Below are 18,676 nucleotides of genomic sequence, written 5' to 3'. Positions count from 1 at the left end.
TTTTTTTATTATTAGAAATAAACAGATAATTCATATTTACAATGCAATATAATAAGGAAGGGCAGATGCGAGGGCACAGCATTGTGTGTTGTGGGGTTTGGTGTGTTGCGTGATGTCACTAAACTCATTAGTACCGGTAGCCAGACAGTCCTTCAAAGCCTTGGGGCCCTTCAACTGGTCTGGCCCGGTACGAGTGTCCCCTTTGACCCCCCCTGTCGCCTGCCCTGAGCAAGGCTGCAATTTCTGCAGATGGACAAAACCATGGGGTGATGAAACAGAAATCTAAATTGCAGTCTAAAGGTGCGTACACACAGGGGCGATTTTGTGCAAAATCGCGGGAAATATGGTCGCTGAGCGACCATATTGCCCGCAATGGGAGTGTGCACCGGCGATATATCGCCGGGTGCGCGCTCCCGTTTTTGCCCCTGTGGTGATCGCTGGTCGCAGGAACATGCTCCTGCGACCAGCTGATTACCACTGCCCGGCTCCCCCCGGCAGTTTCTTTTTCATCAGCGACCATCTCTGGTCGCTGATGTAAAGTAGGAACTGAGCAATATATTGCTCAGCCATATATGGCTGAGCAATATATCAATATATCTCCCCCGTGTGTACACATCTTAAGAATAAAAGCAGCCAATATTTACCCTGCACAGAAACAATATAACTCCTCCAAATCTAACCCACTCTGCACATGTTACATCTGCCCACCTGCAGTGCAGCATGGTTTTGTCCTACAAAAATTGCAGATGTACTGTAGTAGCCAATGTCCTGCCCCGGCTGCCTGGGCTATCAGTAGCGGTCTCCTCCAGCCTCCATGCAGCCCCAGTGAATATACTGTATAATCATGTGCCGCTAGTATGAATAGGTTTTGCTGCTGTTGTGTTATACAGTAATAGATTACAAATGTTATAATAATGCACTGCAGGTGGGGCAGATGTAACGTGCAGAGGGAAGAGATGTGTGCATTAAAACTGAAATCTAGTGTAAAAATAAAGCTCTCTAACACCTGTGGGCTACAGGAAAAAGCAGCCAGTATTTACCCTGCACACAAACAATATAAAGTCACTTGCTTTTTGCGTCACTGAATCTGACCCCACGTACAGACCAGATACAATGACTCCCACCTGTTAACCATGTTTCCTGTCTGTTCCCTTAGAAACCTCAACACGTTAACCAAATACGGCTCATTGTCCAAGCGCTCACCACCCAGTGTCTCGCTGCTGAGCTCCCGCCACTGGCTGCTCCTCTGCCTTTTCCTCGCCTGCCAGCTCTTCATCAGCTTTGTGTTCAAGTAGCCCGTCCCAGCGAGCAGCCTTCATCTGAATCAAGGGCAGGCAATACCTCCCTTCACTTCATCCGTCGTCAGACTACCGCTCCTGTGGGCCGAACACTCCGTGGTTCCTCCGTGGTCTTCCCCCACCAGTCACTTCCCGTGACCAACACCACAAAAGGGTTAAACACAAGGTTAACGAGAAGCACGATAATATCATCTATAATGACGCTGGTTTCACTCCGTTTTTCTACGCTGCTGATGGGACTCCTCCCCCTTCCCCGCCACAAATCATTATATTTTAGGTACCCGGTATCAGAAACTGAATTTACACTTCCCCTGGCGCCCTCTTTCTATTACTTGAAATTTTAATTTACGAAAGTAGCACAAAGCGACATCAGCAGGGAGTAAGTTACGCGTGACGCCTCATTTGTTACTATTATCTGTCTGTTTTGTATGGACCTCTACTGTCTATGCAAGGAGGTTATACAATGCATCTACTGCCCGCACCTTGCCTGCGATCTGTAGACAGAGCATGCCTGTAGCACTTTATCTGCATCCAGAAAATCTGTGTTGTAGTTCTGTCCCCAGGGCTCCCCCCGCCTCTCGCCTTCATATGTAATAAGGTATTTCCACAAAGGGGCTGCTCTGAGTAATGCCAGAGCTCATAGTGAGAACAAGTCCTCTATCTGGGATCCTGGAAGTGGAGGATGCTCCTGTTAACTGCACACAATTACTGTATGAACATTAAAGCAAATAATATGTATACTATTTATTCGGAAAGGGGGGATTCCATGTATTTTGTTTTATCACGTCTGGAAATACATTTATTTTCAAATCGATGGTCTTGTCTCTTTATCAACCACATGGGCCAAGTGGTTCTTATCTGCCGTCAAATTCTATGTTTCTATGTTTCACATGCATATACAGATTAAGGGGTGCCGGATGGGGTCACCCGACGTCGGGATCCCGACTGTCAAAACAGCGACAGCCTGGTTCCCGATGGTCACCCGCTATTTTCCCTCGTCCACGACCCCCATAGAGGGAGAATAGAAAAGGTGGCGAGCGTAAAGAGCCAACATGCCCGCAGCGTGGCGAGTGCAGTAAGCCCGCAAGGGGCTTTGTTGCGCTGGCCACGCTGTCTGAGTCCGGCCAGTCGGGATGACTGTCGGGATCCCGACTGTCGGACCGCTATACCATGCCCCAGATTAAGGGGGGATGCGGGATATATAAGACTGCCAGATTTTGCCATTCCCAGTGTCCCATCCTGCTGCTGCTGTCAGCAGCTCCCCCTGTGGGAGATCACATGATGAAGCCGCACTCGGCTGTGTAGCTGCCTGCCGGCCGGGGACTACTGTTCCTGGGAGAGAGGAGCATGGCTGAGTGGATGCCCATCAGAGAGGAGAGTGTTCCACCGACCAAAGCTCCATATGCCCCTGCTGGTAAGCACTCTCCCTCCCTCGCCCCGCACCCCCTTCTGATCTCCATTAAAGTCGGATTGAGATTGTCAGAAACAGGCCCAAAACCTGTTGGATTTGGCAGTGCTTCACTGGGAATTCACGACTTGTCGGAAATAAATAGCCCATATTGAATAGGTCAGAAACCCTTCCGGCCGAAATCAGTTGGAAACGGACGTCTTTCTGACCAGATACTTTATAAAATAATTGTGTCTCAATTTTGTGGAGCTATAAACAGTATACAGCCATTATTAAACTATTGGTTTAAATCTTATATACTCCAGTGGATTCAGTTTATTATACACAATCCGTACAACCCAACATGACCCATCCAGTAGGGACAAACCCCTCTCTACCTGGGCTTCCCTCTTAATTTATGCAATCACCTGTTGAAATTCCTTTATTACAAATTAAATAGTTCAAAACCGGTGATGTCATCATATATGAAGAGGGAGGTCCAGGTAGAGGGCATATGTCCCTCCTGGAATGGGTCATTATTATTATTATTACCAGTTTCTTATATATGTTGTGAGGTATGTACAATCTAATATATGCCCCCTTCTACCGGGTCAGCCTTAATGCGGCCCTATCCGCATGGCACACGAGCGGAGAGCTAAATACACTGTGAACATTAAGTGTCGTAATAATGAAACACACACAGCTCTGGGGCAGGAGATATTTAAAGTGACATATGAAAAATTACTATTATAATGGATAAAGAATTCACAACAATAAATATAAACAACATTTCAGCACTTTTCCTGGGCTTTCATCAGGTTAAGCAAAGCTTTGCTTACCCTGGGGAAAGCACAGTAAAAGCACTGAAACGTGGTAAATTCTATATATGTAGTTGGAAATTGGGAAACAATGCATCTGTTCATTGTTTGATATATGCCGCAGCAGATGGTTATGAAATTTGAGGCACCCGGGAAGGAACAGTCTATAATCATTGGGTGCTGCCATGACAACATGTTTATATATAGTAGTTTCTGTTCTCTATAGCATATAATATGATGTACTAGTAAGCCCGCTCAAAGCAAAAGCTTCAAAAGCTAGTCTGCTACCTTGTGATTACCTGTGTTTCTGTATGTGTAAAAGAGATGTAGTTTCACTGGCTGCCTGCAGATGGCAGTGTTTCTGTCACACACGTACACTAGATATATATACATATAAGATTTTTTCTATATCTCCTTTATTTGATGAAATATTGTAGGGAACTAATTGGTTTGTGAACTATTGGTCCAATTTGGTGTGAGTTTAATTCATTGCTTTTTCACGATCATGCCTTTGATCTATTTATTGATCAATAAATAAATATAATGCTACCATTTGTGGCTCTGGCTTAGCTGTGCTGCCCCTCCAGTCCATACACACTTTGATAGATTCCCGAGAATGTGTAATAGCAATTATTGTTACTGTTTCATTCTCAGTGTTTATTATACATTCTATTTATTGTGGTTCCAATTACTACTTATGGTGTGTACACACAGTGCGATATGGCTTCCGATGTTGCCGATATAGTGAACATCGGAAGCCATATCGCATGCCGATTGTGTACTTTTTAGGGCTTGCGCTCCCGTGTGAGCGCAAATCGGCAGCGAAATAGTGAGGGCAGGCAAGACCATATAGATCTGCATTATATAGTCTTTGTGCCTTACATATGCACATAGCCCCAGCAGCCAGAGAGGCTTTTCCTGGGGCTGTAGGGCTGATGCGCAGTGACCCAGAAGTCCGCCGTATAGAGGAGGGCGGGGGTGTGGCCTCTGATGTATGCATGGGGGGGCGGCGGGGGGTAGCTTTTGCTTGCCTTGGGGAACTGTGCTGCGGCCCCGGGTGTGAGTTGCAGCACCCTGCCATCTGTGCCACTGCAGCGGTGTGAGGATGGTGACCGGTATCGGTACTGTCCTCTCTTCTCTCCTTCATGCCGTGCGATGCGAGTCCCGATGCGATCAGATCACATCGGGACTCGAATCGCACGGCATGTCGACCGTGTGACCTTTAGCCTTGCTTGTAAACATAATACTGGAGAGGAAAGGCGTAAGAGGGGAGATGTATAATATATGTTTGAGTTGCTCTTAGGGAGTACTTACATACGTTAATAGTGCCAGGTAATAGGACACAACTATGATGACACATCTCTGGTTGACTCGCTAAGCAGCGAAAAATCGCCGTTTAACAAGACATTTACCTCCAACCACTGGCGAGTGAATGCACACCAAAATCATTCGATGTTTGCCGACCATCGAACGATTTTTCCTGTTTGCAAATATTGTCTTGACTAACCTATATTTGCAGTGTCCGGCTCTGAGAACGGGGTGAGTGACTGACGTCCTGTGACAACAGCCGTCGGCAGTGGCAGGCTACTGCTCGCCTGGGTTCGCATGGGACACCCAGTGTTTTTGTGGGTACATCCATGCAAACCCCCCCCTCTGCCCACCTTTACCCTGTGCGAGTCACCGAAGGCGTCCGCACATCAGCCCTGCACATGCGCATATGCTAATATGCGCATGTACAGAGAGCAAACATCAGTCCCTGGTGCGAATATGACCGATCGGACCAGAAGTAGGCTCTTCAAGTGCAGTGGAGAAACGCGTCTGTTGTGGATTCTGTTCTCTCTTTTTGGATCTATTGAGAGATGCCCGTAGGAAATCCTGCTTTATTCATAGTTACGCACACAATCATTTCTATACATATTGATCAATGAACAAGCTATATACCAACATATTTCATGTCTGAGTACATTTGTGTATATGCCGAGAAAGTTTTGGAGGTGTAGATTTGTGTAGAAATGATTTGCGGACAGTTTCTTATGGCGGCCTCTATTGTCTGGGACACTAGGCAAGTATGCTTTGCCTTAGTGTATTTATTTATTTATTTACAGTTTCTTATATAGCGCAGCAGATTCTGTTGCGCTTTACAATGGTAGACAGTGATCAAACAAACTGGGTAACGACAGACAGACTTGGAGGTTAGAGGACCCTGCTGCAAGCTTACAATCTATAGTGCATCTGAACATACCAAGATTGTAACAACAATACAAACAAAGGCAGGATTGTACCGCGTTCACACTGCCTAAACGTTTAAAAAAATGGTATTTTAAAACGGGTCTGAGCCTTGACATTGCACTAGATTACCGTTTTAAATACCATTTAAATACCATTCACATCAGTCAACCCGTTTCAAGGCAGAATATGTATTGCGGGTCTACAGATGTGGTTACGGATCAATATTGTAAAATAACAGTGGTTATTGATATGAACAAGTGATAAAAAAGCGCTGTATCATACAATGAAAAGTCAAAGCCTTTAAACCGGTGATGTTAAAGTGGAAGGGAGTTGTAGGGAGCTGGCGTCCCTACTCCCTACAGTGCACAGTACTCCCTGATACCTTAAGTACAGTCCAAAGTCTTAGCGCTGGTCCCTCGCCGAAATTTCCGTCCCTCGGTGCCGCTTCCTGGCTAATATCCCTGTCTTCTTTTTCCCTGAAAAACTTGCACACAGACCGGAGCTCCACAACCGCATACGCTCCGGGTGCCGTCATCATCTGGCGTCCCGGGAACTAACGGAGGCTGTTTAGAAGCTCCGGCCAGTAGTCAGGCGCCCGCCCCTCTGGGAGATCAGCGAAGCATCACAACTTCGCCGAATCTCTGCTGACTGACTCCACGGCACCCGGCATATTAGCCAGGAAGCGTCACCGAGGGACGGAAATTTCGGCGAGGGACCAGCGCTAAGGACTGTACTTAAGGTATCAGGGAGTACTGTGCACTGCCCCTCTGGGAGATCAGCGAAGCATCGCAACTTCGCCAAATCTCTGCTGTCTGACTCCACGGCACCCGGCATATTAGCCTGGAAGCGTCACCGAGGGACGGAAATTTCGGCGAGGGACCAGCGCTAAGGACTGTACTTAAGGTATCAGGGAGTACAGTGCACTGTAGGGCGTAGGGACGCCAGCTCCCTACAACTCCCTTCCACTTTAACATCACCGGTTTAAAGGCTTTGACTCCTTTTCATTGTATGATACAGCGCTTTTTTATCACTTGTTCATATCAATAAAACCATACAATATTGATCTGTAACCACATCTGTAGACCCGCAATACATAGCTTTGGGTACAGGCACTCATAGATTACACCTCCCAGGGCAGAATGCAGAGGACAGCCTATCACAGGTCTGTAATCTGTTGTTTTTTTTCTGAATACCGTTTCAGTGCCATTCGCATGGCACAAAAAACGGCTTTGAACCGTGTAGGACTCTGCTTTTTAACCGTGTTGAAATAGCGGTTATCTTTAACCGGTAAATCAACTCTGGCACCTTCACACTGCACCCTTAACCGTTTTAAAATGGAAAAAAACGGCAATATACAGTTTTAAAAGTGCGGTGTGAAAGGGGTATTAGAGGGGTTTCCAAATGTAATCCAAAAACTCCCACTCTGTAGCACATTGGAGTAAGTACAGGAGTCTGGGGGAGCGGTAACAGCCCTGAAAATTGGTCTTTTTATTATTCTCTCTCTCTCTCTATAGATATAGATATATATTCATTGATTGGTTGAGCCACAGGCTGTGCAGGGCTGCAGGAGGCGGGATCCCGGCAAACATGTGCCGTGTGGACAGAGGATGCTTGGAGGAGAGAGTCTCTGCTCTCCTCTGGTTTCTGTGCTATGGGCTCGCTGCTCCCCATAAAACAAGTAAGAAGCCTGTTATATAATTTTAATTCAGGTAGCAACTGGGATGAAGTTACAGTACAGTTGGAAAGAGAACCCCCTTCCCCCTCCCATCACAGAATTTTGCCTCAGTCGGTGTGGTGTAATGTGGATTTGCGCTCCTTCCTTGTGGCGTATTTTGAATTTTGGCTCTTTTCGTATAACGTAATGGCTCATACTAGACGTTTATTGTTTTATATATACAGGTATCAGTGTTAAAATTGTTTTTCTTATTTTTTGTCTTGTAAAATGTTTAAAAACATATTCTTGCTAAAAATAGTACAGCATTTTTTTGCGATTGGTTTTGTATATAAAAGATACTTTGTGTGCGGCCCTCGAATATTTACTGGAAATGTTAAGTGGCCCCAGCCGAAATAATTGTCCACCCCTGGTATAGGCTATTTCACACATTTAAATAAATGGTCAGGAAAAGGTTAAACAAATCATAATTAATAAATACACAAACATAATAGAACCAGTACTGCACTTTCTAAGCTCACAATCTCCCACCACATGGTAAGGCTCCTGTCTCTTCCTCCTGGCAGCTGCTCTCTGGTCCATTGCGATGTTTGAGGGCTCAGATCCACACATACAGTAAATGTGCAGCAGCTCTGCTCTGTCCCTTACACTGCATGATGTGGGGGCAGCTCTATTGGGATTGGTACGAAATCCCGGCGGTCAAAATCCCGTCGCCGAAATCCCGACAAGGGGGGGGAGAGGGGTGGATTGCCCCCCCTTGCGTGCTCGCACCGTCGCCACAATAATTTATTCTTGTCAGGATTCCGGCGTCAGGATTTTGACCGCCGGGATTCTAACTGCATCCCGCTCTATTCATCATATTATATACCAGCTATTGTTGTCATAATTTAACCCCTTCACTGGTGGATTTTTTTGTTTAGGGAGCACTCCATAAAAAGAAAAACCCCCACTCTGTCTCCCGGGCCCAGGTAGTTCTACATTACCTGCCCCTGGCAACCTGGCTGTGTGTGGCGTGATGTTAGAAAGTTCACGCCGCACACAGCCAGGAGGAAGGAGCCGGGCAGCCACAGCCAAGGAGGGGGAGACCACCAAATGATTTCACCTGCTTTTGCAAATATAAGTCAGTCTCAACTGACCTGTATTTGTGGCTGCCAGGACGAAGACAACTCGCCTTGGCCATACACATGCTCAAGTACAAATGCCAAACATCGGGGCAGGGGACAAAATGTGATCCAGAATCATCCTCTAAGGGTGAGATTCCCACCTGGATTTGGGAATGTCCACCTTTGTGACATAATTGATATGTTATACAGTATTTTCGCCTGTCATTGTTGCTCTTTGTTTCTCTGTACTACGTTCATATTGTCCATCATAAACTCCTTGGTGTTTGCCACCAGAAAGGCGAGAGGGGTAGATTATATGGTGGGATACAGCTCCGTGCTTCATGTGAGATCTTGCACACGCGCGCTGGAGCTAGCGAACAAGGATACACAACATGTGCACAAACACATCGTTCATAATATCGATCAGTGACGTCACACGCCCCATCTACCGAAATATCAGGCCAAGATGGGAACTGGACTAGGTCATCATTGTGTTTGATGGATTGGTACTAAAAGCACAAATAGAGGTTTGGGGTGTTTGGAAGAGCGGAGCGTCTCTCCCTCCCTCCCAATTCTGGTGCTAACTGTAGTTGGATGGATGAATTTATCACAGGTGATCGCTAAGTCTATTTTACATACCTACTCCCACTTCCTATGCAGAGGTGGGGGGTTGTCGGGAAGAGAAGGTCAGTAGCAGATATCGGAGATTGTGCTATGCCAATAAATGTGTTGTATGTTGCAGCTGACGACAATGTGAGTGTTTTTGTTTTTTTCTGCTGACGTATTCTGATGTGCTATCGCTGTGATAAGCGTGGACAGTAAATCTCTATTACACATTTTCATAACTAGAGCCCAAGGTCGTTTAGGGTGTTTTTTGCTAAACGTTACATAATGCCAGATCTAATACAGGATGTGGCCGGGAACCACCTCGCACTATAGTAACACGCTGCCAGATGTGTGACCGCTCCGGTCTTACATGAGGAGAAATGACTTACAGAGACAACTGTGGTCTGGGATTGTCACCACAACTCCCCAGTGAAGATTGTCACCACAACTCCCCAGTGAATTAAAAGAAAAAAAACACAATAGAAAAAATGTTCAAAAAAAATAACAAAGAAATTACGACATTCAGAATAAACAAAGAAATTGTAAGAGTAAGTCCGAGGTTTATGAAACCCAATGTCTGCACTAAAAGCGCAAAAACCTCAACTATACCTCTCAATGAGGACCTTAATCTGGTCCATTTGCAGGGCTGCGTTTGTTCGCACGGGGCCGATGTTAGTTGCTTGTGCATGTGCACCCATCCTTCCGAGCGGGGGGTGGCGGGGCGTGACATTAGCGTATGGGAACACCCAGTGTTTCATTGGTGTTCCCATGAGAAAGCTGGGCATCCTCATGCTAATGGGCCGATGACGCGGGCATGGGGGGCGGGCAGCCTGCCCACTTCCCTCTGAGCAATCTTAGATATGCGTGCACTTTCCACATCATTCGATGGTCAGAGATCGTGATAGAAAATCGTGCGACTATACGGATTGGGCGCTTGGCATCACACATTCTCCAGGAGCAATTGGTCCATGCCGGTGCGATGCGGTGAGGTCAATGGCTGAGGAGTTGCTCCGTGCTCACACTACAGCCAAGGACTGGGGGGTAGATGAATGAAGCAGTAATTAAGGGGAGGGGAAGTGATAAAGTGCCTGGTACCTTATCACCGGACGTTCAGCTTCATACATCTACCCCTGTGTCTTCCTCAGCAACTCCATAGGCCTTTACATTAGGGTGGGCGTGTCTAATGCAATCCCCTCTATCTCCATCATGTCCCCCAATTCATCCAATATATATACATAGTAAATATCTGCTCATGATATGTGCAGTGACAGTCCTGCTATGAGATGATTGATACAAAATATTAACCAATCCCTCCTCTCCAAGGAAATGCTGGAGCCATATGACAAGAGTGGCAGCCATCTTGGGCGCACTACAGTGGACACAGTATCAAACAGGTAAATAGAAAATCTGAAATACAATGTGTAAGATTCCTACGGAATCACCAGTTCCTGGGTTATCATCATGTGGAGAACGGAGGGAACCACCGAGAGGGTTTGGGATATTGTATTTGTGTGGGGTCAGAGGTCAGGCTACTATTTTGAAACTTTATTCACAAGGTTGCTAACAACTGTGCAGGGTTCTATTTCCTCTATGAAAGACTTTCCATCTCCTTTCTCAACCCCCTATCTCTCTAATCTGTCCCTATTATGTGTCCAATATTGTTTTCCCGCTCTCTCTCTCCTGGTACCACCCCATCTTACACTGGCACCACAGGCATATCTATGATGGTTACAAGGTGTCGACGCCGGGGCCTACACAGCAACTGCAGCAATGAGGCTATATGGAGACTGCCCACGATCGCAATCCTCTAAAACTACCCATCCCTGGCACCTTTTCGCCTTACCCCTCTCCTAGGGTGTTGTGTTCTAATGTATGGGACTAGGGTCCCTATTTTTTTTGAAGACTTACTGGGCGAAATGTAATAGGGTGCGATTTTTAGACTAAAAAAAAATCGCACCTTTAAAAATCGCATTTTTTGCCGCGAATTCGCATATGTAATGAGATGCGAATTAGCGGCAAAAAAATGTGATTTGCCGCGATTTTTAGTCATGAAAATGTGCGCATTTTCAGTCATGAAAATGTGCGCATTTTTATAAATGCGCTTTTGTGCAAAAAAAAAAAAAGTTAAAAAAAAAACGGCGTGGGGTCCCTCCTCCTAAGCATAACCAGCCCCGGGCTCATTGAGCCGGACCTGGTTCCAAAAATACGGGGGGACAAAAAGCATAGGGGTCCCCCGTATTTCTGAAACCAGCCCCGGACTCTTGGACCGGTCCTGGTTCCAAAAATACGGGGGACAAAAAATCTGGGGGTCCCCCGTATTTTGAAACCAGCACCGGGCTTCAACAGCCCGCGGTGTCATGCCACAGCCAGGGGACACTTTTTATACAAGGTCCCCCGGCCAAAACATGAGCACCGTGGCTGGTCAGCCTTGGACGGGGTTCCCCCGTATTTTTGGAACCAGGTCCGGCTCAATGAGCCCGGGGCTGGTTATGCTTAGGAGGGGGGACCCCACGCCGTTTTTTTTTTTATAAAAACACTTTTACACATTTTTATTAACAGAACCATGCACAGATCTCAATGATCTGTGCATGGTTCTGTCAAATTCGCCTGTCAGATTTTTGGTAACATTGACCAAAAATCGCACCCTATTACATTTGCGAGTTGTATACTTTATAATGGGAAAACATCTGGATGCGAATTGAAATGTGACTAAAAATCGCACTTCTAAAAGTGCGATTTCGCGGTAAAAAGTGCGATTTTTTACCGCGATTTTCAACCTATTAAATGTGCGATTTTCGGAAAATGTGCGATTTCGGCCGTTTTTGACCAAAAATCGCACATGTCTAAAAAATCACACCCTATTACATTTCGCCCACTGTACCTATATAAAAAGTTATGTTTCAGAGACTACACAAGTCAGGGGCGTAGCTAAGGGTTCATGGGCCCTGGTGCGAAAGGTCAGCTTGGGGCCCCCTACATACAACAAAATTTAAATCTCGGTCTGTTTATATTTTAATACATCAAGTATATTATGTTAATAATAGAACTAACATTTAAACATAGGATAGTAGTTTATTTAAATAAAATATTAAAAGAACAAAGATGATAAAACTGGAGAGGCCCAGGTTACTGGAAGCCTTGTGTGACCCTGACTGTGTTCTGTGCCCTGCCTGACTGTGCCCTGTGTCACCCTGACTTTTTGATTCCCCTCACCCTTACCCCTCCCCGCATATTCCTAAAAAGTATTCCTGCTTCATATAAATGTCTCATATCCCTCTCCCCACTGCTTCTTGGAGATCCCCCCACCCCTCCACTCCCCACCACCAGGGTTTCAGGTTTCCATGCTGCAGCTTCATAAAAATTGATCCTCTCCCCCTGCTTCATTATTGTTAATTTTCCCCCCTCCTCACTGCTTCCCAAAAAATATATGAAGCAGTGGGGAGAGGAACCATTTTTATGAAGCAGAATCGTGGGCAGCCATGGGGAGAATTTTTATAAAGCTGAACTGCTGGGGCAGTGTGGAGGCCTGAATGGGGAAGCTTTTTAAATCAGCGAGGAGCGGAGGGAGTAAAGGCATTTTTAATAATCAATGAAGCACAAGCTTAGAATCCAGTCTCCACGACCATCCACCAATAAATCAACCTCACCTGCTGCCGCTGCTTCCGCTCCCTGTGCTGCGCTGCCTGTCACTGTATAGTGCTGTGCAGCTATTTCCTACTGTACTATACGCTGCAGTACAGTCACCACGGCACTCACCAACAAATGTCTCCCGCAGAGTCGCAGACGTTCCCGCTGGCTGTGCTGCGCTGCCTGCCTCACCCTGTGTAGCTGTTGCCGACAGCGCTCCCCACAGAGCCCCGCGGCGGCCGGCATTTAATTGGACAGCCGCGATGTCATGACGGGGTACGTCATGATGTCGCGCTTACAGAATCCACCGTCCCCGGTAGGGTAGGCAACTATGGGTTACAGTGGCGGGGGTTGGGCCCCCCTGGCTCAGGGGCCCGGTCGCAGGTGCGACCGCTGCGACCCCTGTAGCTACGCCACTGACACAAGTGTCCCCCCACCACAAGAGGGTACGTTCTCTACTCCTCTGTAGTTTGTGCACTCAGGGGAGCTCCTCCACTTTGGCCACTTTTGGAGTACTTCTCCCCTTACTGTACAGTACTGTGGACCCAGGGCCTAATTCTGGTTGATTACCGAGTCCCAGAGTGCCCGCCTCACTAAAAATAGCGACCATCGAATGATTTCTCCTGGGCTTGCGTATATAAGTCAGCGGAGGCACGCGTATATTTGCGAGCTCCGGGACAAAGGCAGGGCCAGCCACCGACACACTGCATCCAGTCCACATTTGCATTAGAGAGCCCAGTGTTCTCATGGAGACTCCCATGCCCAATCGCCGCCACTGCAAAGCCACTCCCCCCCCACTTTGCGAGCGCCACGCTGACTGTGCAGGTCGGCAAAGGTGCCCATACAGAAGCCCTGCATATGAGAATAAGGAGAGGCTTACCAACGGACCCCCGTGTGAACAATGCAGGGGACTGATGGAACCAGGATCAGGCTCTTAGACTATTGATGAATATTCAAACCCAATATTTCCTTGTGCACTGATATTCCCCCCATGTTCCCCTATCCCACCCTCCCATGTTCCCCCTCCCTGTCCACCCCACATGTGTTTGAAAATGTCAGTTATGGTTGGTAGTTTTTCTCTCTCCCATGCTAAGTACATCTCACCCTTTATCTCTCTCCACTTTTAGTCTTAAAGTAGAACATCTCTCCCTCGCTTTCTCTAAGGGGCAAATGTTCTAAAGGCCTGATTCAGGCTTGATTACGCGGCTGCAATTTTGCAGCACAGACAATTATTTAACAGGCGAGGGCAGCCAGCAATGATTGACACCCTGCGGCCATTTGGGGGCGGTAACAGTGCTCTGAGTTCCCCGGCCGCTGGGAGGTAGGACCGCCGGACCGGTGACGTCCTCCTCCTCCCCACACCCATCGCAGCGCCGAGTAAGTCCTCTGAGGAACAGCATTGGATTATTATTATATTATAATTTTATTTATAAGGCGCCACAAGTGTTTCGCAGCGCCGTACAAAGGAACAATACAGGGAGACAAAAACTTGTCATAACATTGAATAAATACCAAAAATACAGTACAAATAAAGAGCACCACAGTTCAATACACATTACAGCTTAAATGTAAGTAGTGAGGACCCAATCAACATACAACTAGAGGCTTGAGGCCAATGATGGAGATGAGTATGAAGATGGTCACTGAGTGTTGGAGTAAAGGAGAGCTGTGAGTGACATGTGAAGAGAAGTGGGCTTTGACAACAGGAGGGAAGAGGGCCCTACTCGGAGGAGCTTACAATCTAGTAGGAAGGGGAGACAGACAGATTACAAGAGGTGCAAGCGAGGGGGTGGTGGTTAGATAGCAGGATGTAAACAGGAAACAGGCAAGGGGTCGGAGAACCAGCTGGTTTATGCAGTGGAAGGGTACGCTTTGATGAATAGGTGAGTTTTCAGTGCCCGTTTGAAGCTTTGCAAGGTCGGGGAGAATGATGGAGGGTGGTCATGTGCACAGCACTGATGGGGTGGGGTGGTGTACGGCAGGGTGGCATTTACCTGATCACATACACAGCCTGCACATGGGCGGGGGGGGGGGCGTGGCGTATGGCAGGGTGACGTTTACCTGATCACATACACAGCCTGCACATGGATGGGGGGGGGGGGCATACGGCAGGGTGGCATTTACCTGATCACATACACAGCCGTGCACATTGGCCGGGGGTGGCGTACGGCAGGGTGGCATTTACCTGATCACATACACAGCCGTGCACATGGGTGGGGTGGCGTACGGCAGGGTGGCATTTACCTGATCACATACACAGCCGTGCACATTGGCTGGGGGTGGCGTACGGCAGGGTGGCATTTACCTGATCACATACACAGCCGTGCACATGGATGGGGGGCATACGGCAGGGTGGCATTTACCTGATCGCTGGGCTCCAAAGACTCGCAGCCCAGAGACAAGGTCTGAATCTGGCCATAAGCCTTGTGGAGTGATAAAGTGGAGAACCAACAAATTGTTTCCTGTCATTTGTCAAGCCCAGCCTGTAACATGACCGGCTAATATTTTATCTCTCTCCTACACTTCGTACATGTCCCTCCCTCCTCCTATCTCATGTGCTAGTGTGTCACCGAAACACTGCCATCTGTTGGCAGCAAGTGAAACTACCTCTCTTTCTCTCTCACACATTAGCTACCTTTTTAGCTTTCGAAGCGTAGTATCTATATATTATTCTCCATCCGGCCTCAGAGAACAGAGAACGTGACAGTAATACAGAACAACTGCAGCCGATGTCTGCCTGCATTGGGAAGCGAGGTCTGTGGTGCACAGTGCCTCCATTCTGTCCTTCCTGTGACTCACTCCGGCAGAAATATTCAGGATATCACATGGTCCGGAAACAGGGATGGAATGGGGAACTTGTACCAATGTACTATTACAGTCCGTACTCACAGGAAATTATATATATATATATATATATATATATATATATATATATATACTATATAAACTAGGTTTGTTAAAAGGGGTACATGCTGATACTGGACTAAGCAGCTAGCTGGTATAAGCCATGTATGAGGATGAGTACATATACATGAAAATGTAATAAATCCTTGGAGTATCCTGCTACATGCTGAAGTCACTAATATTAATGCTATATTGTAGTACAGAAAAGAGCCGGATTAAGAGCCTTCGGGGGGCCCGGGCCTCTCACTAAAAACCCTCCCATGACAAAGCAGCTGCTGCTGCTGCTATCCTTCATGGGCCTGAGAAGCATATGATGAGCTCCACCAAGCAGAGCTCAGCACAAGCCTCTCAGTCTCTGACCTCTTGTGCAAAGTGTTATGAGTCTTAGTCAACTCCCAGTAATGCACTGCACACTTGTACAGTCAGTGTGCCTTGGCTCCCGATGCTCAGCACCATTAATCATTGTCACATTGGCAGATAGATGAAGCTGCAGCACTACCCCACTCCCATAGACAAAACCCTTCATGCCAACCACAGGGGACCCCTAGATAGAGGGGGGCCCAGGGGTACTGACCCCCTGTGCCCCATTATAATCTGGCCCTGGTACAGAAGGTAAAAGATACTTGCTGTTCTAGCTGGGTAAGTGGCCAGGGCCTGCAGTAACCACAACCACCAGCAGGTGGAGTACATATAGCAGAAGTACATTCCATCACAAACCTGTAGCTCGCCTGCTCCCTCAGCTAATCCCGGTTGTAGCACATTTCTGCACACTTTGCTATCATCTTTCCAGAACCAAATGCAAACTTACAGACTACAGCAGGGATGGGGAACCTTCGGCCCTCCAGCTGTTGTGGAACTACACATCCCAGCATGCCTTGTTACAGTTTTGCTATGTGGCCATGCTACAACTGTTGCAGGGCATGCTGGGATGTGTAGTTCAGCAACAGCTGGAGGCCCGAAGGTTCTCCATCCCTGGACTATAGTGTATAATGGCCAAGGCCACGTCCAGAGAGCATGAAAAGGTTCTGCAGGATTTAGGGGTGACCTGGATAAATGGTCTGCTAGAAGTCCTGGCCAGACAGGTGGGCAGAAGTGGGGGAGGCTACGTGGGACCTGGAGGCTAGCAGTCCATCACCTGGATCCCTGGTGTTTCGCTACAGGCCCAGGGTCAGATTTAGGTGTCAGGGGGCCCCTTATGCACAACAGTAATGGCTGCTCCTCAGTGCACAATGTTATCTTCAGTGTTCGTTACTATCCCTCATTAGATGATTAGCAGCTTAGTATTATTATAATGATAATAATGATAATAATAGAACAAGACATGAGTTATAATATTTCATTTATTTGCTATTCTTACTTAGCTACCGTCCAGGAGCCGTCGGGAGACTCCCGAGAATTGGGCGTCCATCCCAGCCCCCTGGAGAGGAGAGCATTCCCTCGGATCCCCTGCAGAAAGGTAGGCAACTATGTTATCATTTTATATATGTACTAGCAACAGGGCCGACCACTAGTAATTTTGGGGCCCCGCACAAACACCCCCCCCCACACACACACACACACACACTATTCACTTATGCAATTTAATAAACTCCACTATTTAATTCTAATTGGAGTTTTCTTTTCTATGACACCACTTGGCACTTGCATTTGGCACTTGCATTTGGACCACTGCGGTGAACTTGTGGAAAGTCGCCCTAAGAGGCCTAATCTATATATCCGGGTAGCATCCTGCTAACCACAAGGACAAAGGATTCAAACACCACTTATTCGATGAGCACAACAAACACTTTCATACGGTACGCACATTACCAATATCTATATACCAATAAGTGTGGTTACTTACCTATTACACTAGAGAGCGCTGTTTCTCATTTCTTTTCCTAGTAAACATTCTTTGAGACGGTACAACACCACCTCTACAGAGAACACTGCAGCACCTTCTACACAGGGTTGTGCTTTGGAAGAAGAATATTCATATGAAAGTCCCTATTGGACTACCTTTGAGCAAATCAGAACCACCTGGGTTTAAGCACTGGACAGTACCCCTCACCCAAAACATACCTCCCAACTGTCACGATTCCGTCGGGACAGTCCCGATTTTCGGGTCCTGTCCCGACGTCCCACCCGCGGCAGGCATTGTCCCGCTGCGGGGGGGTGGCAGTTGGGAGACCCCCCAATGTAGTAGAATAGACGCTGTGCGCATGCGCACAGCGTCTATTCTCGTATGAAAATGAGGTCGCGGCTAATTAGCATAAGCCGCGCCCTCATTTGCATACGCCGCGCGAGTGTCCCTATTTCTTCACATGGAAAGTTGGGAGGTATGCCCAAAATATATATATACTGTATATACATACACACACAGTATACACTAAACATCGGCACTCACCTTTCCTAGTTTTGGGGTGCCCAATGGCTTGTGACCACATGTTTGAACAGACATTGTAGGGGCTCTGCACACAATAAATTAACTGATAATAAATAATGGGGATTTGGTTCATGAATTGATCAATGCATTTAAGCCTGCAGCCCCCTTCATGGGACCCCACTTTTCTGCAGGTCCTAACACTATCGCTCAAAATGGCTACAATACACATAGCTATGACATTAATGCATACCTCAGAACATGACCCTCTCCAGGAGGGACACAACGCTCTGTTTCTGGACTTCCCTTTTGATTGCCATCACTGGTGCTGAAACACCTTTTCTTATCACTCAACCTTTTTAACACAGGTGATGGCAATCATACAGTAAGAGGGAAGTCCAGGAACAGAGCATTGTGTCCCTCCTGGAGAGGAACATGTTGGGAGGTACAGATGGAGCGCCCAGTCTCTCGACGACGGTGGTGAGGGGCACCGGGGGAGGCGGCGGGGACCCGGGACAAGGTCCGTTGCCACGGGGCGCGCGAGCGTGGCAGGGCTGGAGATAGAACCGAAAATGGAGAGTGCTAAAAAGATAGCCAATCAGCTCTTATCTGTCATGTTGCAGGCTGGGTTTGAAAAATGATAGGTAGGAGCTAATTGGTTGGTTGTTTA

At 47.2% G+C, this 18,676-nt stretch overlaps 1 protein-coding gene across 3 annotated transcripts in view; it reads left to right on the top strand.

Moving 5' to 3' along the window:
• The window catches only part of OSBPL5 (oxysterol binding protein like 5), an 88,310-nt gene extending 86,198 nt beyond the window's left edge, over positions 1 to 2,112 (top strand). For all 3 annotated transcript variants that reach the window (XM_083163932.1, XM_083163933.1, XM_083163934.1), the window contains exon 22: positions 1,157 to 2,112. In XM_083163932.1, coding sequence (XP_083020058.1) covers positions 1,157 to 1,295 — 139 coding nt within the window. In that variant the 3' untranslated portion in view covers positions 1,296 to 2,112. The remainder of the gene's footprint in view (positions 1 to 1,156) is intronic.
• Positions 2,113 to 18,676: the final 16,564 nt, after the last annotated feature.

The sequence above is a fragment of the Crinia signifera genome, chromosome 11 (assembly GCF_055691185.1).
Source record: "Crinia signifera chromosome 11, ASM5569118v1, whole genome shotgun sequence".
Taxonomy (NCBI): domain Eukaryota; kingdom Metazoa; phylum Chordata; class Amphibia; order Anura; family Myobatrachidae; genus Crinia; species Crinia signifera.
Note: the sequence above shows the minus strand (reverse complement) of the source record. Positions and strands in the feature narration are given on the sequence as shown.